The sequence below is a fragment of the Thalia democratica genome, unplaced genomic scaffold, assembly GCF_965202585.1.
Source record: "Thalia democratica unplaced genomic scaffold, ktThaDemo2.hap1.1 HAP1_SCAFFOLD_994, whole genome shotgun sequence".
NCBI lineage: Eukaryota > Metazoa > Chordata > Thaliacea > Salpida > Salpidae > Thalia > Thalia democratica.
Window position 1 is genome coordinate 18,491 of NW_028139929.1, and position 21,019 is coordinate 39,509.

The following is a 21,019-nucleotide window of genomic DNA, read 5'->3' on the forward strand; positions in this document are numbered from 1 at the left end:
TCTATTGTAATGTATTTCAGGCGAATGAACAAAACTTAAGATTTCATTTTCTTTCAGTATTTGTGACTTTTGTTGTATTTCATTTTCTCTAACTCGAAGCTGTGAGTTTTTACAATTCACGTTTAAAATCCATAATAGTTTCAGTGTTTACCCTTTTTAAGTATTTCATGAATACAAACATATGAGAAATTCTAGAGTAAGATTGTTATATTGTAGACATAAAATATTATATAAAACTAAAACAACTAAAAGTAAATCAAATAAATAGTAATATTGTTAGTAACATGGAGAATAGATTTTTCCAATTTTTTTTTCCTTTGAAGAAATTGAAAAAGATATGACCTTCAACAATATTTTTCAAAAACTACCCTTAAATACTAAGACCTTTTTTTTGTTCTTCATCATCAACTCCAGAATGTCTAGTGTAGGATTCAAATTATGTCCTTGTCAAGTACCAATACTACACTTATGTTCATTACAACAATCTTAAATATAAATTTGTCCTGAACATGACTTCAAACTGTATCCTGGTGTATGATTTGATAACCGAAAAGTTTTTTTGTACACCAGGTCCTAAGACCAAATATTTGAGCGCTTTTTTTATTTGTTCAATAAACAATATTAAAACAGATTCCTGCACCTTTTTCATATTAAAATTTTTATTTTAATGTTTAATTATTTTTATACTTCACATTTTTTGTTTAGTTCATAGAAAGCACAAACTCTTATTGAATGCAATTCCAAATAAAAACATACTTCAGGGTTGTCACTTAACGTGGAAAAACCTTGAAAAACTTGGAATTTGACAATTTAGGCTAAAAAAACTTTGAATTAGAGAAATTTTGAAAAAAAAAACTGGAAAAACCTGAAATTTTGAACAAAAATCACTGTAAAAACCTGGAAATGCAGCAATTTTCATATGTTTAGTAGTAAAATTTTGATTTTACTCAAAAAATCTATCATATGTATAAAAAAAATTTGTCATCATCAAAAATTTTTTTATTAAAAAACATATTTAAAGTAGTTTTACAGTATCTTTTCAATGTTTTTTTACTACTTAACACAGTTTTTTACCCTTAACTTAACTCTAAACTATAAATAGACCCAAAAATTTGTACTTTTAAAAACCTATAAGAAGTTTGGAAAACCTTGAAAACATTTTGAAAAATCGAGTGGCAACCCTGGTATTTTTGGAAAAGTTATAGCACAAATCAGGTAGGCCATTTTATCTGGATACCTTAATAACTTAGAATTTTTAAATTTAGGTTTAAAAATCCTAGAAATAAAAAGGAATTTTGATGTAACTATTATGAAAAAAGAATTCTGATTGAAAAATAAAACAAAATTTTTTCACTACATTTAAGAAAAGTCATATACATACTATTTAAGAAAGAAAGAAAAATGTGAACGCTCACAACTATGGTCAATGGATTGGTGTGAAGAAAGACCTTTCGGTCGTCAAGCCTCACACCATACTTTTATAACATTTTTTGAGCAGTTTTAATTAAAACAATAATCAGGGTTGCCACTTTACCTGGACACCTTGAAAAGCCTGGAATTTGATAATTAAGGCAAAAATAACCTGAAAACATCTAGAATTTTGATCAAAAAACCTAGAAAAACCTAGAATTTTTTTGAATTTTAACATTTTCAGTAGTAAAATTTTGATTTGACACAAAAATCAATCATATAAATAATATTTTTTTGTCATCATCAAAAATTTTTTTTATTAAAAAACACATTTAAAGTAACTTTACAGTATCTTTTTAATGTTTTTATACTATTTAACACAGTTTCTTATGTTGAAACTAAAAATAGACCCAAAAATGTGTACTTTTAAAAACCTGGAAGAAATTCAGGAAACCTTGAAAAATTTTTGAAAAAACAAGTGGCAACCCTGAATAATAAAAAGAAACCTAAGATCAATGAAAAATTCATATTATTGTTAATTAATTGATTTTTTTCTTTTTTTTTTCAAAGGTAACTATTTAAGTTAACTCAAAAATAAATTATTTTTAAAAGAAAAAATTGGCGTGTTCTCTTTTTTATACCCATTTCTGCCAATATTGACTAAGAAAACCCCTAAAAATGCAATATAAGTTCCATTATAACATACAAAGAGAGAAGTGGTAAAAATGCTGTGAAAAAGAACTATTTAAGACATTTATTTCACAGCATTAAAATTAATTGTTCAAACAACAAACTAATATTATAATATTATTTTAGTTTTAGCAGCTTGTTAATGTTTAGTAGAAGATAAATTTATGTTTTTGATAACAAAAACTTATTCTACTGAAATTAGCAGTGTCGCCAAAAAATCTAAAATCCTAGAAAAATTACTAAAAACCTTGAATTTTAAACAATTTTTACATATAAAGGGATGAAATTTGATTAGATAAAAGTTGTCATGGTCAATAATTTTTTTTATATAATTATAATTTTATTTATGTTAAACCACATTTAAAGTAGCATTACAGTATCTTTTCTATATTGTAGTAAGACTATAATGTAGTGTATAACCACACTAATAACCATAATTAAATTTTTATTTAACTTATACTAAATGCTGATATTAAATAATACTTAGGGCTACTCTATATAAAACTAGGCTTGACATTGAATGAACATATTATATTAAATATCGATTGCAAAAACTAACAAATATATAAAGAACATCAACTTAAGAAATTACTTTAAATGTATTCAAAATTTTAACACTTTAAATTCTTAGAGAAACATACTTAATTATAATATTTTTTATAATTCTTAACTACTTGGAATTTAAATCAAGAACTACTTATAAGAAATAAAAAAGAACTTTACACGAGACAACAAAAAGTGCAAATGTCTACATGTTAGCAGCAGCAAGGTGGACTAGAATGCACCCAATACTGCTGTTACCCCTAAATTAAACTTATTATCTTGTTTTTAGTTTTATTGTTAGTGCATTTTTATTTTACTGTTTATTTCTATCAATAGTTTTTATTTTTTTTTTACTATAACTGTTGCCCCTAACCCTTACTCTGGCTTTTTTTTTTTAGTTTTTTATTTTACTTCTTTTTTCTGGTTTTTTTATTAAAAAAAAAGTTATTTAACATATTTTACTTTTTTTTTTAACTTTCATTGTTACCCCCTACCCTGGTCGGTAACTTTTTTTTTCTGTTTTGTTTTTTTTTATTAAAATATTATTTTTATTTTAAGTTTTTATTTATTCTTTTTTTTACCCTAGTGCAAAAATGACCCTTTGTGCAAACATATCCCTTTGTGCTTATTAACCCTACATAATTTTTTTTTGTAAATATTTACCCATCCCCATTAATTTTAACCACCAGTGATCAGGGCTTACAAAGTGGCCCCCTTGTGGGCTATGAGGAGCAAAAAGGTCAAAGGGGGGACCATAATTTGAAATTAACACTGTTTTGGATTTGATGATGAAGAGCAAAAAAAAATTTTTGGTGTCATTAATAGTTTTTTGAGCAATTTTGTTGGAGAGGGCCATAGCTTTTTTAATTTCTGTTTAGGGGCCCTGTGTTATATGGATTTCAAAAGTTACTTCTTAGAATACAAGACTGCAGCCAACACCATAAGTAAAAACTGTATTTATATGGTTGTAAGCTCTTCTCATGGACTTATAAATGACTGCTGAACACTTTGAGCTCTAAATGTTTTCAGAAGTTCCAATAGTTAATAGTTTTTCTAAAAAAACAAATTCTTCAAATTGTTGAGAGTCTTTGCTTTGTCAATATTTTGCTTTTTGACAGGTCTGAGGTATTATTTCTTTAGTATCTATAGGTAAGAAGTTTGAGATAGTTTCTGATGAACATTTCCATTGAGGTCACACTCAAATACTAAATATAGCCATGTGCCTCGCAGATCTCTTATGGTTTCTCATTACCTCCTTCATGGACAGCTTTAATCATATTCTTTGATCAAGGAGAGCCTACTCTTGCAATTCTATGACAGTATTTAAGTGTATTTACCTTAACAAGTATTTACCTTTTCATAACATGGTAACATGTAGTTTCAACAACTTTCAAGAACTTGTAGTTTATGAATTTGTCCTTTCCGACCAACAAAGCTGAACTATTTCCTCGTTTATGCTTATTAAAGAAGTTACATAAAAGCTATTTTAAAAGCTCTCTGAAAAATCAAGAGAAATATTTATTTTAAAAGCCAAAAGTAAATAATTATTTTTTTTGTTAACTTGAAATTATTCTTAGGTATTTTGCTTCACCCCGTCAGTATGTTTTAGATCTAAAAAGAAACTAAGTTGTATTATTAATTTTAAAAGATACAACAACTTTGCTCACTTACTCAAAAAATTGTTTTAATTTAATTAACCTTAAATAATCATAATAAGAAAACACAAAAACAATCTAATATACTTGTACATTTGCATTAATACATTTTTGTAGTTGCAATATGTTTACTTTTTAAAAAGAAAATTTAATTTTTTTCGAAAAACTGTCAGCTATATCTATAAATTTTTTTTGTACTTAAAAATTATTAATAGAAAATTTTTTGTATGTAAATATTTAATTTAATTCTTTGGAAGTTTTTGTGTTTTTTATAGCTTTTAAGTAGATTGTTTAATTAAGATATATCAAACAATGTTTTTAAAAGCTTTTGTTGTTTTTGAAAGACATAATAAATGAAAAAAAAAATCTTTAAAAGAGTTTCTTTTGAAAAAGCTTTCTTTTTATTGGTAATGTCTCACTAAATGAAAAAAGTTTTGAATAACATTGTTTGGTATATTTCAAGCACCAAACTAGTTATTTATCTTATACATTTTTGTTTTCAAACTTTTCAGTCTGATCTTCTTGTAAATAAAAATTCTGATGGAAGGAATTTTATAACTTTAATGACTTTTTTATAAAACAAACAAAGTAAGGGTTTTTTTTCACTCATAACTTTTTTATTTTTCAGTAAAAAACTATGATTAGACTAACTTTTTAAATTATTAAACTAAACGCTTCCAAAAAAATAGGGTATCTAGCTCAAAAAAGGTAGATGGATTTTTAATAAACTTTAGAATTTTTTCTGTAAAAAAATATCAAAATTGATCTTTGGTCTAATAACCATTATAGTGAACTTAACTTTTAAAATACTTATATTCAAACTTTTTAATAGTTGATGCAGTTTAGTGATTATCTTACTTCAAATTGTACTTTTTAGGTCTGTTAATTTTCTTAAGCTAAAAAATATTTTTCCTGAAAATATTTCAGGTTTAAACCTTATTTCAATGTCTGTTATTATATAACCCTATATAAGATATGAGTTGAGAAGCTCGTGTTAGTTTGATATAAAACAAGCTTGTCTAATTTTGTAAAGCTTACAATGTCATAGAGTTTTGAATATAAAACAGCATATCCAATTATTAACGAAGCTTACTTAAACAGAATTGTATTTCTATTTTAGTAAGTTTTTCTAGTTAAAATTGGAGTAGAGCTGTGCTTAGCTAGATACATTTTTATTTTAACTGGAGCATATTTTTTCTCTTTAGCTAAGTTATTAACCTTAATTTGAATGACAGTAACTTATTGTGTTTTAGGAGATATAAAGCTTACAGTGAACTTGTTTACTTTTAAGTTTTGTTATTCTTTTTTTATTAATTAGGTGTTTCTGACATATAAATTTTGAAGGAAAAAAAACGTAAGTTTTAATAGCTAGAACTAAATTAGTTTATATGTACATTTTAAAACACATTTAATTGAAACAAATAAAATTATAAATAAATTAAAAAACTTCTTTTTTAAGAATATCTAAAGAAAATTATTGTTAATAAAATTTTTAATTGATCATTCTCCTTGTAAAACGTCAAGAACTTTTATTGTTATCTATAAAGTAAAAGGTTCACAAAAAAATTGTTAACAAAAAAAAGTAAAACATATTTTAGATGGACATAATATAAATTTTAGTTTTTGAATAACTCACAGCTACCAATTGTTTATATAGTCCTGTATAAGTTATTTAATAAGTTAAATTTATTGGTGTTGACTAGTTTTTATGATACGTTGTTAAAAAAGTATAAACATATTAGTTAATTTTTTATCAATTAAGTTTTCAATAATGTATATATATCCATTTTAAAGCAATACAAAAATACAAAGAATTTATTGTTTGTTGTCTACAATTGATTTTAAACCTAGTTCTTCTTAAAACAGTTACATACAAGTTTTTTTTTTAATTTGAAGTGAAGTCAATAAGTTTATTAATACAGTAGACTACCGCTTAAGTACATTGAACCTGACCAAAAAGTCCGTACTTAGCACAGGTAGTGCGTACTTTTTGACGACATAGTATAATATGAAATTTAGTTTTTGTTTTCTTTCTTACAACTAGCCACCAAATAATTAAGCCAAATAAACAAGTCTTTTTATTTTAAATAACATTTAATACATAATTCTAACCTGCAAAATTTTTTAATAGATTTTAAAATGGTTTATTTTTTCTATAAAATGTTTCTTCATAATTAATACATACATTTAATATAGAAAGTCAATGTCAGTCAATGATATAAAAAAGAATATTAAGCTATATAATATAAGATCTAGTCAATGTCAATTTCGTGGGTATACCAAGATATACACTGAAGCTGTGGAAACAGAGTGTCAGCTCTCTAGTGAAGCAGCACTTGGTATAGCTCCTGAGCTCTATCACAAGCTAAAAAGCACCCATGAAAAATATCAACGTTTGCTAAACAAAGCAGCATTATCTGAGCAGGGCTCGCACAGAAAGAAAACCAAGCAGCCCACACTTTTTGACATGATGAAATAGAGCCAATTTTTTTTTTCTCAATAGATTGCTAGTCAAGCTAAGTTTAGTTTAGTTAATACATTTATTATAATTTTCGATTAGCTAAAAAGTGTTTGATTTTTGTTTGTTTGAAAGAAAAACGTTTCAGGACTGTTTTAGTAAGAAAGTTTGTATCAGTAGAAACATTTATAGTATAAGTGCACAATGATAAGATGCTCATTAATTTTTTTTAACTTTAGTTTTTTGTTGTTGTTGTTTCTTTTTATATGTTAATTTTGACTTTATAAAATTTGTAATGGTTTTTGTGGTTAACTAGTTTTATATTATGTCACATTAAAATTAGCCTTTCTTTTGCAGATATTCTGAAAGTTTTTGAATAAAAAAAATTTATAATTTTTTTTTGTCTTTCTGGATAAGTGCGTACTTAAGGCAAGTGCGTACCAAAAAAAGTACGTACTTAAGCGGTAGTCTACTGTAGTTATGTTATTATCATGTTTTACCTATACCGTTTAGATTATTCTAAGAGGATAGTAGGAAGTTCAACTTGAGAAACCATTAACTCCTAATTGATTTTTTTAGTATAAATTATAGTCCAGTTTTTGTTGAGTATAAAGTTTCCGATAAAAACCTATGGACTAAAAAAATTTAATTGTAAAATTTCATGAAAACTTCAAGTTTTACTAAAAATCTATCTTTTTCTTTTGAACTATAGCAAATTTTTAGGAAGCGTTATTAGCAATATTTAAAAACAAATAGTCCGAACAAATATAAAAAATACAAGTATTATGACAAAAAATAAGAAGTCTGTTATATAAATAAATTATAATTAAAGTAATATATTATTATTCAAAATCAGTTTAAAATGCCAAAATCCATAGACAGGGTTGCCACTTTACCTGGATACCTGGAAAAACCTTAAAAAACCTAGAATTTGACAAGTTAGACAAAAAAACTTGAAAAACCTGGAATTTAAGAAATTTGAAAAAAACCTGGAATTTTAACAATTTTCACGTGTTTGATAGTAAAATTTTGATTTGACTCAAAAAATTTATCATATAAAAAAAAATTGTCATCATCAAAATTTTTTAGTATTTAAAAACATATTTTAAGTAGCTTTACAGTATCTTTTCAATGTTTTTATATACTATTTAACACAGTTTCTTACCTTTACTTTAACTCTAAACTATAGATAGACCCAAAATGTGTACTTTTAAAAACCTGGAAGAAATTTGAAAAATCTGGAAAAAAATAAAAAAAACGAGTGGCAATCCTGCATAGACATATTTAAAAAAATTCTTTATAAAGTTTAGACTGAGCAAATTAAAAAAAATAGCTCAAAACTGTAGGATAAGGTTCTATCATACCACATGGATCATCAGACCAAAAACCTTTGGTAGACTGAGACCAGTTTTGTCATTTTAAGACTCATTGATCAGATTGATGAGTCTTAAAAGGACAAAACCAGTCTCAGTCCACCAAAGGTTTTTTGTCTGAAGATCAAATTGGTAATAGTGTGAATAAAGTGTGAAATTTAAAAAAATGTCTCCCCTATGCACTTAATGGTTTTAATGTACTTGTTTTAATAATTGTAATTTAACTTTTTATAAATGTGCTTTGAATAAAAATATTTGCTGTGCACAAGTTTATTCTGTGGTGATCATCTATACAAATATTTTGCAAATAAGTGTTAAAATGTGTTTTTATTAGTATGTAATCAATTTAAACAGCAAGTATTTTAGTTAAGTATACCTTTTACCATTATATTAATTTGCTGTTTAAGTCATAACATTTAAAAAATAATTTATTAGCTTATTTTCTGTGCTCATTTAAATAAACTTGATTTTTAGCTTTAAAGTGAGTAAAAATTTCATAGTATAAATAAATTTCATCAGATTGTAATTTAATTTAAAGATGTTTAATAAATTGAATTCTTTAGTTTCAAAAATTGGACAACTTACCAAATGGAAATAACTACTGGGTGTCATAATGTAATTATATTTTACAAAATTTTCTATATGTAAACCAAGTTTATTACAAAAAAATATTATAATTTTAAAGGTATGTTATAGATAATATAAACAGATAATATTTTTATATCAAAATTTAAACTTGAAAACTATTTTCAGGTTTTAATAAGTAGGATCATTATAGTTAAGAATGTTAAGCAGGCTCTCACTTCTGACAAGGGTCACCAGAATCAAGCCAAACTCAATCGCAGCATTACAAAAATGCAACTATGCTAAGAAAGCAGGTGATCAACACAATGTACCGTACAAAAGTCAGATAATGAAGGTTAGTAGCAGCAGTTGTATTTATTATACTTGTAATACATACTATGTAGCAAGTAAATGAAAACACTGATGGAATGTTCTTAATAAATTTGTATTAGAAATAAACAGGCCATAGGGGGGTTAAGCCATATTTTTCTTAAGTTGATCTCATTTTATAGAGTTTTTTCTAAGCTTTATAAGCTTCAAGATGCTTTTTATAGTTTAAAAAAATTCGAACTATTTTTGAGATATGAAAAGTCAAAGTCAGGCGGCATAATAGGTTCCCTATGGAAAGGAAAAACTAAAACAGCAAAAAAAGACTATTTTATTTAAAATTTATTTCCTCCTACATTTTTCAAGCAATCTTCATCAAACTTTCACAGTCTAATCTTTATACAATAACACAAAAACGTTACATTTGGCTTTGAACTAATTTTTGTAAAATAAATTAAAAAAAAAGACTTTCTTTTAGTTTTTGTAATAAATTTTTTATTTTTTTTAATTATAAAAATTCATAAATAACATTTTTTTACTTTTAATATAAGGAATATTTCCTGAAAATTTGAAGAAGATTGCTTGAAAAATGAGAAGGAGATAGATTTTTAGTGATTTTAAAACTTCCAAGAAAATTAACCCCAAAAATTTGTGGTTCATACATTTGTATCAGAAACTTTTTACAAAAAATAAAATATTTCAAAAGTTAAATGATATTTCTGAATTCTATAAAAACTGGCTTGTAGTTTGTACTTGAAGCTTTTGTATAAAAGCTAAAGTTAATTTTTGTAAAAAATAGTGTTAGACCCCCCTACGGCCTTAAAATTTTTTGTGACCTTATGAAAAAAAAAATTGTTACTCAGTAAACTGAGCAGTATTTTATAGTCAACACAATTGTTTATATAATATATCTAAACTAAACAATGGGAATAAAATAGTAAAATAACATACATTTTTGTTCAATGTATTTATGTAGAAGTACATTGTTGTTCAAAAGTGTTACATTATAAAGTAGCTCTTCCTTTGTTTAGTGCCGTTAAATTGTTTGGTTATGTTTTTAATCTCAGTATCACGTTTTTATAAAAAATACTTTTTCATGATTTTAAAAGATTTTGAATTCATATTTTCATTCATTAGAGCATATTATTATTTAGTTTGAACAATTACTTTTAGGCTGAAAGATGGAAGAGACAGTGGTTGATTGGACTCAAGAGGAAAGCAGAGATAGAGGGGAAGCCTGACCCCGTGCCAAGGAGGTTGCTTGGCAACTGGGATGAGAATGCGGAAAGAAGCTGCTTCCAAGCAAGGTTGGGCATAAATTTAGAAGATGAACTTTTAGAAGCTGTTTTTAGAGCAACCAACTCAGAGGATTCACAGAAGTGTTCTCATAAGAATCTTGTGCAAGCAGGTGTTGATTTTTCATCAAAGCTTATTGAAAGCTGGCTTTCTGCCACTTACAAAAGAGCACCTCAAGACTGTCTTGAAAAACTTGCTGAATTTTTACTGGGAGATGAAAACATAACACATGTTGCTTCACACCTTGGGTATGATGATCTGGTGTTTGCTGAAGAATGCCCCACATCAGCAGCAGTACTTTCAAACTGTTTCAGAGCAAGCATTGGCGCAGTCTCAATTGACAACCCTGAAAAGGCAGCTTACATTATCTTAGACCACGTTGTTCCACAGTTGGTAGGTAAGGATATTCTCCACGACATCTGGCAGCCTTACGACCCAATGAGAATGTTGAATGATATTTTAAAAGAGCACAGCAAAGGTGAGGTTGAAGCAAGGTTGGTCTCACAGACTGGAGTCAACACTGTCCTTCCAACGTTCCAAGTGGCGCTCTTTTCAGGTGAGAAATATTTGTCCCAGTCAGTGGCAGAGTCGATTGTTCTTGCTGAAGAAGATGCTGCCAAGATTGCATTGAGAGAAATTTTTGATATTGGAGAAAACAAGGCGTTTAAAGTTGGCATCAATGCTGATGAAAGTTTCGTTAGTCAGCTTTTGCTGGGTGTTGATGGAGATAGTGCTAAACTTTCTGCCTCTCAATAATTTCTTTATAGACAATTTTTCGTAGACCAATTGAACTTAGTACGTTAGGATTTTGTTTGCATTTGATTGATTTTGTAATATAGTAACTAGTTTTGATTTCTCTGTTTTACAATTAACTTTTGCATATTAATTATTTTCTAGCTATGTAAAAAATAGCGTTATTATCAAGCTATGTAAAGTTAATTTATAGCAAAATATTTCATTTATTGCTTTAATTAATTTTTAAATTTTCCAAATAAATTAAGCTTTTACTTTAAAACAATTTACAAAAAAAAATTCATACTAAAGTAATTAGTTATTTTTTACTTTTTTTTTGTTATTATAAATACAGATTTAATGAAGCTATTAGTCCACATCTTTTTTTGTTAAAATGTTTGTTACTTTGTAATAACATAGTATCTTAACAATACAATCGACAGTAATAAAACTTTGCTTCTAGGTAAAAAGATAATAATGTTTTAATATTAAGTGTATACAAAATAGCATTTATAGTTTTGAAAATTCATGTGTTTTATAAACACTTTGTTTTTGTACTAATTTAGATGTATATTCATAGAAACACCAGCTTTTATTATTTCGTCAAACTTTCAGCTTTTTATAATCAATCACACTGAAATGCAACCATGTAGAGTTAGCATTGATCCCCTTCCAGCCAATAACCCCAGTTTTACTGCCGAAACTTTACGCTCCAACGAGTTTGCGTCTCACCTTCATCTGCGCCCGCTCAACAAGAACGACATCGACCAGCTGAAGTCGCTGTGCTACGACTGCTTCCCGATCAGCTACCCCGAATGCTGGTACGAGTCCACGACGTCCGACCCCAAGTTCACCACTTTTGCGGCGTGCCTGCCGGGGACGGACCGGATCGTTGCCGTGCTGGTGGCGGAGCACAAGCTGGTGGAATGTTGCAACGTGGAGGACAGAAAGGTTTTGCTGGACAACAACGACGAAAAGTTTCCGCCGGAATCCACCTATGTCACGTATATACTGAGGTAAACTTACTCAAATTTGGTGTAAATTTCAAACTTTAATTAGAGTTGATCACTGCTTTATTATTTTTCTGTTTTAATGGTGTCTTGAATAATTTGATTACCAGTTACAAAAAGGCCCTAAGTAATTATTTTTCACATTAGTTAAAATCGTAATTAAATAAGGTGCTAAGTAAGTAGCATACTTAAACAAAGGAAGTTGTAATTCTATTTTCACCTTTTTGACATTTAATTAATGTAAAATTTTGTTTAATAAGCTGACTATTAGTTTTGCGTAGATGTAGTTTAATCACTAATTGTATTAAAACAATTTTTTTAGCTTTTTTTTTGCTTTATACATACATTTTAAAAGTATAAACTTGAAAATTAACTATACTTTTTGCTTTTAGGTTACTTACTTTATTTAAACTAAATTTTAAACTAAGATTAAGAAACTAAACCCAAAAACATACTAAATAACTTACTTAATTTATATAAAAGTTTTTTTTAACAATTTAACAATGTTATTTTAAATTTTTAAGTAAGTGAAAAACAATAATAAAATTTTATAAAAAATTTAATATATTGATAGTTTTTTTTAAAAGTGTTTTTAACTAAACTAAAATTTCAAGTTAAAAATTTAAGCACATACATATTTTTTGATCAAGTATATATAGTTAGTAATAAGTACAATTTGAAGACTAGATGAGTTTAGTTTGGTCAAATATATAAAAAATCAGTCAAAGTTGACTTTAAAAAAATCTTATTTTAATATATTGTTATGTTTTAATTTTTTGACGTTTCATTGCATTTACTGATTTTGACCTAAAAATAAGCTATACATTTTTTTGAGATTTTATAAATTTAAGTAAAATAAATACTGATTCATTAAATTAAAACATTAAAGGTTTACATTTTAGGCTATTAAAATCTTTTGTTTTCTTATTTCTATATTGTATAATATATTGCATTACCTTTCAATAATAAGTATATGTTTCAATAGCTTACACACTTGATATACATTTAAACCTTGTTTGTTTTTTATAATTTAATAGCATTTTTTTTTCATAAAATGAACTTTGAATATTTTAGTTGCGGAAAACTTTTATAACATACTATTATTTTGAATGCCTCAAAAACTTGCATATAAGTAAAACACTTTTTGCAAGCATAGTTGATTGAAATACAAAAATTAAACTTCTTAACTTAGTTTTAAATATAAAAGCTTTTTTTTAAATTAATGTGATACCAAAAATTTTTAAGACTGTTTTTATAAGACATAATAAAGAAACTTAATACAAATTAAGTTAACTTAGATAGACCATTAATCGTGAAAGTTTATTTTTAAAATCCTTTTAATGCACTTCATTAATAGTTTAATGGAGAACTAGAAACAAAATAGTTACTTTTATATATAAACTTGTTTATTATTTTATAAACTTGTTAACCAGGGGCAAGTTTAGGCTTTTTTTAAGTATCAGAGTAATTTACTCTAAAATGCTTGAGCAACTGCTTTAAGGCATGTTTTATAAAAATCGACTTCAACAAACCCAATACCTAACATTAATATACCATTTGTGCAGTAGTTTCTTTTTGTGTGCTAGAAGTAGAACTATTTTTGCTAACCTAGCTGTTAAACTAGATCATAATTTTTCGAACTCATTTTTACAATCGCTAACTTGGCATAAATTTAAAAACTCATATTGCCTCTTTCATTAGATATCGCCCCTTTACTAGTTGTTGAACCCCGATAGACATCGTAACCTTCAAAGGGGCGGTTTTGCTCACTTTAATAAACCTAGACCTAACTTAACAAAAGCAAGGTGCTTGAATAGAAATCAAGTTATTTTTATATTTGATAAGTAGTTTGTTTATAGTTTATTAGTTCATTTTTATGTTCGACTTTTTTGTTTTGAGTTAGTTTTTTTATTTTGTACTACTATAACTAACTTGAGTCACAAACTCCAAAGAAAATAAATTTCCCAAGGATGTAGTAACTTGATATTTTAAATGGTGTAGGAAGTGAATATATGAGAATGCTGTAAATAAATCAACAAAACATATACTAAAAGATCAAGTTTCAAATTATTTTTCAGATAATAACTTAGCTTTTTACTTGTAGCTAATATTTAGCTTGGTTATAAGTAGTGAGTACAGCATAAGAGAATAGAGTTTGTATTTTAAACACATACAATTTTGGTTTCATAAGAATAATTATTTAAAAAATAGCACTTGAAATTTTAACGACACTTTAAATAAAGTTTTAAAGCAAATAGTAGGTCCAAAATAAAACTTAAGTATTCTTTAAACATTTTATTGTTGTTTTTAAATAAAAAATTCTAGTAGTATCTGTAACTTTCATAATTACAGCCTGGGAGTGGCCAGCGAATACAGAAGGAAGGGAATAGCTTCGTTTCTGCTGAACCGCCTCATAAAAGAATGCACGATCAACACTCAAGTTGCAACCACCCAGACAATCATCACCAGATGCGTCTACTTGCACGTGCTTGCCACTAATCACCAGGCAATTAACTTCTACGAGCGTCATGGTTTTCAAAAGTCAGTATTGTTTGTGTTGAAAAAGTTACAATAGTTTAAATTTATGTATACATAGCTTCATTCATTTTCGTTAAGCGTTATACATAATTGAAAATTCTCGGATTTTTTTTATGTTCTCGGAATTATTTATAAAAACTACGATTTTATTCTACTACTTTTTTGTCATAAATACGAAAGTACTTAAAAATCAACTCTGAATAAACGTTTTTTTTTCTTATAAAATATCTTAGTTGAAAATAACACACTTTTTTGACTGTAGGAAGATAAGAACTAAAACAACATTAAGAAAGTATTTCTTTAATTGCTAGTAATTATTACATAGTATGAATTAAGAATTGAGGTGCACTAATATTTTTTACATAATAAGTTCTTATTTGGTTACAGTTTTAACAGAAAAAAAGCATTATTTGAATAAATAAAACCAACGTAACTAGTTGTGTTTAAAAAAAATTCAAATGTGAATACTATTTATAATTATTATTAGCGAATAACTTTAGTCTAGGTCGTATTTGTTAATTTTAAAACTTTTATATGTTCTTTAAAAAAAATAATTTCATAAATTAGTCTTCTTTTACACATGTATACTATTTTCTTGTTTTATTTCACAAAAAGCATTAATTATTTGTAAAGTTTCAGGATTTCTTCGTGTCAGGCCAAATCAGCATTTTTTTTTTGTGGAAATATTGTAAAAAAGTCAGAATTTATCAGTACAAATGCTTTAAAATTTCCAACTTCATAATACAGTAAGAATATTATAGTTTTAAGTATCTCAAATCTTCCCTTAGTTGTGTGTTATTCTTCGTGATTTTTTTGTCTTTATCAAAATCGTTTTAAATAAAAAGTCTTTTTTATTTTACAAAAAAATCTACAAAGTTATAAGTACTCGTTACATTGCCTAAAGTACTTTCAAAAAAATTCGTCTTCAGTAGGCAATTATATTAGAACTGAATTAATTCAAAATTATTTTGCATATAAAATTTTTATAAAGGTATATTATGACGTAATTATAAATCAAGTTTTAAAGTAAACTTTGTTTTAAAATGCCTGGCTTTGAAAATTTGAAAAATTTTTCAAATAGTAAATCTTATTAGTACCTCTAGCCTAAACTCGCAAAAACTAAATGAAAAAAAATCAAATCAAAGACAAAGGACTAAATGAAATTAAATTGTTAAACTTTGATGTGTTTGATTTAATGTGTTATAATACTTTAAAATGTAAATAGAAAATAAAATTACTAATAAAAATATTAATTGAGCTTATTGTTGGTTAAAGTTAAAAAATTAAAAATGAATGGGGTAAATAATCATAATAAATAAGTCGATAAAAGTAGTAGTGCGTATTACCTTAACTTGTTAAGATATTTAGAAATGTATAATCAAAAACTTTATAAACATTAAACCATGTTAAATAATAGTATGCTAGTCAATTATCTGTAAAGTGGTATTATAGTTTTGTTTATATCTATTGTTGCTTCGAGTTTATTGATCCATTTACTTTCCAAAAAATCTAAGTCTGAATAATTATTAGTGGTGTCTACAAAGATAATTGAAAAAGCTTCTTTTAAATCTTTTTTTGATGTTTTGTGTTTTTTGGCGTAATGTAGTTTAAGTGCTGCTCTATCACTAACATCATCTGTGATTGTACTCTTCCAGATGTGTCTGTGAGAGCACCATCTTTGCGAAAAGGACTTTTTTGAAGGTACTTTAGGCAATGTAACGAGTAATTATAACTTTGTAGATTTTTTTGTAAAATAAAAAAGGCATTTTGTTTAAAACAACTTCATAACAGAAATTTGAGAATTTTTTCTGAGTAGATAATAAAATTTTGAATTTATTTTGCAATCTAAGGGGTTATTTGTAAACAAGATTTATTTATCAATGACTGGGGTGTATCATAAAGTGAGTCTGTCAGTGTTGCTATAGTTAAATTAAGTTTCAAAAGTTAAAGATTGAGTGAGCGAGCACTTTAAAAGTTAAATATTAAATATTACAGTGGTTGCATTACAATTCAAGTTCCTACAAATCATAACATCGAGGTATTTTCTAAGGTCCATATCTAGTTAAACAATTTGAAATGAAAAAAGTAAAAATATGCACAAAAAACTTCTATTATTAATAGACTGCAACCCTTTTACAAATTATAGGCTTTCATCGTTATAAGCCCAACTTAGCAATGACCAATAAAAATGAATGGAAGTGTCAGTTTTAAGCTGTCAGTCTGGAGTTTTCATAAATAAACTACCTAATCTTTGCAAATAATTTGTCATATCATATGACTGCACTGTACAAAAAATCTAGTGCTTTATGTTATTTTTTTATTAAAAACATAAACAAATAAGTTTCAATACTTCAATTTTCAACACTAAAGTATTTAATCATGTCTCCGTTCAACAGGCTGTGCCACCTGCGCCATTATTACGTCATAGGGTTGGAAAAAAAAGACGGCTTCTCCTACGCGCTCTACTTGAACGAAGGCGCGCGACCCAGGACCGGCAGGCAGGTTGTTGTTCAGGGAATTACCCTTGTTTCGAGGTACGTGGCGTGCAAAGTGGTCATGTTGGTTGTTGGCGCGTACACCAGGGTCAAGAAATTCGTCAGCACGGTCGCTTGAGGTCGCGCGTGAGAGGTACAAGGTTAACAGAAGGCATCTGGAAAGGAATAGTTTAAGTTTTGATTTTTAATTACGTTCTAATCATAGTATTCTTATAAATAGTTAAATATCTCCAAAGCGTAACGTTGAGAACTTTTGCTTTTTTCGTTTCAGGGTATATCTATGAACACTGAACAAATTAATTTTTCAAAAAGGGGTTTCCTAAAGAGAGCTTAGTGCCGCTTTTTGTCCCATGTAATTTTAAGTTAATCTTACGCAGCTTAAACGAGGTTTGTGTCACTATGAAGGGTAGCTTTACTAACTATAGCTTATCGTTTTTATCAAACTTTTTATTTAAAAAGAGTCACAAAATGTATTTACCAGTCAAATGTTGAAAAATTAAGTTAGCTCCTTAAATTTTGTAAGATGTTTTAGGCACATAAGTTTAGTTATTCTATATATATATATATATGCTGCAAAACACACATAATAAGCTGTCAATCATGGCTTTAATATTTCTATGCATTCTGAAAGTATTAGTATTTTTTGTATTACAAATTATAGAATGAGGTATTCTGCTGTTTATTTTTTAGAATTGTGTAAATTGATTGCAATATTTTTTAGTAAACAAGCTGTAGAATGTAGTACATATTTTTTGCTTAATTTAGCATAAGTCATGTAGTGTTTTTATGATCGAATGTGATAAGAACTGTATAAAAAAAAAATTACATACTATTGTTATTTTTCTACAAATTTTCCTATTTTTCTTTTCTTAGTGTAAGACACTGCATGTATTTTATAAAAAAAAATTTTAATGAATAATTTCTACCATAATTGAAAGATTTTTATCAGATAAAAGTTAACAATTTATCAATCATATACTTGTTTTTTTAAAAACTACTTGAAAAGTGTAAAAATATTGGTATAATTAATTTGATGAAGAATCTGAATTATTATTAAGATTTTTGAAAGTTAGCTAACTATTTCTTATAGTAAACACTGTAATCATGTAGTACAAAATAGTCTTAATTTTTTTATATAAAAATTAAGCAAAATTTGTTTTCTTTCTAAATCGTGATTTTTATTTACTTGTTTTTGCTTATATTTTTTGCGAAAAAAAAACACTATTAGTTTTGAATTTTTTTTCACATGTGTTAATATTAAACTCATATGTAAAAAATATATTATCTAAATACTTATAAAAATCTTAACAAAATGATATAGTTTGTTGTAATTGAAAACTATATTAAATAATAAATAGTCTGAGATATAGATTATTTCTATGACTAAGTAAAGTATTTTTAAATCATTCTTTATACAAAAAGTTGTCAAATCGTGCTAGTTTCTACTGATTTTTGCAATTCTTTCTCCTGTCTTTTGGAATTAAGGAAAAATGGTAGCAAAATTTCCTTCTGTCAATGAATTAAATTGAATTAAAAAGAGCAACTTTTTTTTCTCTTCCAGCATTTCTTCTCAAACTTTTGTCACCTGATTGAAATTAATGATTTATTCGAAAGAAAAATCTGTCCCGTGTTCTGACTTTAAATAAAATGGATTTTATTTTGAAGCATTTTTACAGTTCAGTTTGTATTTTTTATTAAGTATATTTGATGGTTTTGATGCAAAACGTTCTCCACACCTAATTAATTATTTATTGAAAAGTAACATACAACTTTCCAAGAATGAGTTCTATAAAAGTTTTTTAACAATTACAATCTACAACCTTTGAGTTTTATTCAGACTTCAGTCATTCAAATTAACTTGAAACCCTAAGTTACGTCCAGTTTAATTTTCAATCATGTTAATAAATTTGTTATAACTTATTGTCTGGTATCTCAATTGTTTGTTTTGTGGTTAATACTATTTACATTATAAGTTAAAATACTTCTTACTTTTAGTTTAATAATTTATGCATGTGTTCAATGCTTTTAAAAGTTCCGTTTATATTTTTCAACTAGTGATTTGTTAATTTTTCACCGAACGCTGTTAACTTTGTTTAAAGTTGTCTAAAAAAGACAAAAACAAAGCAATTATCAATAAAAAATTTTAAACCCTCTTTTGTTTTAACAAGTGCATTTCATATTAATTAAATTATTGAATCATTTAATACGAAAAATATTAATGATTTTTTTCGAAACAAATAAAAAAAGAGTAAAACATGCACTTTACAACAAAAAATCAGCAATATTTAAATATTTTACAATTTATGATATTTCCTTTTATGATCATTATAAAAATTTTTTCGTCTTAAATTACGATGACCTTTCTCAACATAAATTTTGCATGTGGCTTCGACTGTAGTTTTTTGTTCTGACTATTGAAAAATAAACTTATACTTCAGTGAAATTGTTTGAGTGTTTAAAGTTGCAGTTAATAATTGTTGATACTTTTTACGTTAGCAGAAAATAAATTTTACGTAAAGCAATGTTAACTCATAAAGTACATAGTTTAAAGTTTATTTTCGAATAAAGTACTAAACAAACAGAAAAAAATTAAATTATTTATTTTAACTTTCTGCTGTATGCATTTAGACATGAAAAAGTTTAATAAAATGAAGATAGGAAGATTAAGATTATTCGAAACTATTATAAAAAATAATCTTTAATATTTAAAATTATAAATAGAAGTTTAAATAGGCACCACCTAGTATAATAAACTAAATATGTGAAGTTTCGTAATCTAGAATTTGTGCTCGTTTAAAGTAATTTAAAAATACTTCGAAGTCCTTTTTTGTAGTAAACATTTTGTAACAGAAAATTCGAAAACAAAAAGTTTTTTTTTTAAGAAGGTAGGCAACTTTTTATAACAAAAAAAAAAGGTTCTAAGAATTTCACATACAGAAAAATACATGTTGGGCCAACATTGCTCTGAACTTGACAAAGCGAAGTTTTGTATAAATTGAATTATTTTATAATTTTTTATTTTTAATCTATTCAAGATTACATTAACTGAACTTTTCATACTAAGTAAAAAAAAATTCCAGACTTCAACTACTAGCTTACCAAAGTATTTTTGCTTAATGACTTTTTGTACTAGAAAGCAGGGTTATTTTAAACATGAAATTAAAAATTTAAATAAATAACTTAAAATTTCTGTGTTTTATCAGCTTGTAATATTTATTGATTTTAAACGTAAAGTTTTTATAAGTAAAAATAACTTTTTTTTAATAAAACTAATCAATGACATTAAAAAATAAGTCATTAAGAGTATTTCTTGTGTATACGTAAACTAAAATATTTTTAAAAAGTTCTGCATATAAATAAAATAGTATTTCCTAAATGTCTATATTACTTAATTAAAGTGTACTGAACCGGTTAATTAAAAAAATATGACTTAATCCTCCGACAAGTATTTTAATCTTCGAAGCTTAAAGACATTTGTTTAATTTTTTTATTGCTTAAATAGTTAAAACAAGCCTTTTTAAATATTTATTGAGCAAAAATTTATACAAATTTTAAAAAACTATGAGAAAAAGTACTTAAAGTTAAAATAGAACTTTAAAACTTTTTATTTATTTTGTTGATATTATATTTTAAATAAATTTAAATTTCATTTAAACTAAAACCCTCCAAAACGGCTCACACCAACTGGTATGACTTCTGTCAGAATTTTTTTTTTTAAAGTCTTAGATTAGAGGTTTTAAATAAACAAAAGTCGAGAGCGATTTTAATTGTATTGAAACAACCTAAGTAAAATTTTGTGGGTAGCTTTCTTATAAGAAATAACATAAAGTCATGATACAGAGTTGTAGTCTTATGTTATTGACAGCCATAGTTGCAATGACTTTTGAACTTAAGTGTTGTGCGTCTAGTCTTGACCTTTTAATAAAAA

The 21,019-nt window shown here is 26.3% G+C and overlaps 2 protein-coding genes across 2 annotated transcripts; both read left to right on the forward strand.

The window, feature by feature from the left end:
* The first annotated feature begins 8,888 nt into the window (after positions 1-8,888).
* LOC145847626 (large ribosomal subunit protein mL44-like) lies at positions 8,889-11,235 on the forward strand. Its single transcript, XM_082953651.1, has 2 exons — positions 8,889-9,048; positions 10,194-11,235. Exons 1-2 carry the CDS (start codon positions 8,914-8,916, stop codon positions 11,070-11,072), a joined length of 1,014 nt encoding a protein of 337 aa, XP_082809777.1. The 5' UTR covers positions 8,889-8,913; the 3' UTR covers positions 11,073-11,235.
* Positions 11,236-11,687: 452 nt separating this feature from the next.
* On the forward strand, positions 11,688-17,998 carry LOC145847627 (N-alpha-acetyltransferase 60-like). Its single transcript, XM_082953652.1, has 3 exons — positions 11,688-12,064; positions 14,411-14,599; positions 16,993-17,998. Exons 1-3 carry the CDS (start codon positions 11,688-11,690, stop codon positions 17,207-17,209), a joined length of 783 nt encoding a protein of 260 aa, XP_082809778.1. The 3' UTR covers positions 17,210-17,998.
* Positions 17,999-21,019: the final 3,021 nt, after the last annotated feature.

What these genes read in the sequence shown, in the direction of transcription:
- LOC145847626 (XM_082953651.1), top strand. Translation starts at nt 8,914, where the DNA reads ATGTTAAGCAGGCTCTCACTTCTGACAAGGGTCACCAGAATCAAGCCA. An exon ending in ACAAAAGTCAGATAATGAAG is followed by an intron (nt 9,049 to 10,193) that starts GTTAGTAGCAGC and finishes AATTACTTTTAG; the next exon opens with GCTGAAAGATGGAAGAGACA.
- LOC145847627 (XM_082953652.1), top strand. Translation starts at nt 11,688, where the DNA reads ATGCAACCATGTAGAGTTAGCATTGATCCCCTTCCAGCCAATAACCCC. An exon ending in TATGTCACGTATATACTGAG is followed by an intron (nt 12,065 to 14,410) that starts GTAAACTTACTC and finishes TCATAATTACAG; the next exon opens with CCTGGGAGTGGCCAGCGAAT. An exon ending in GAGCGTCATGGTTTTCAAAA is followed by an intron (nt 14,600 to 16,992) that starts GTCAGTATTGTT and finishes TCCGTTCAACAG; the next exon opens with GCTGTGCCACCTGCGCCATT.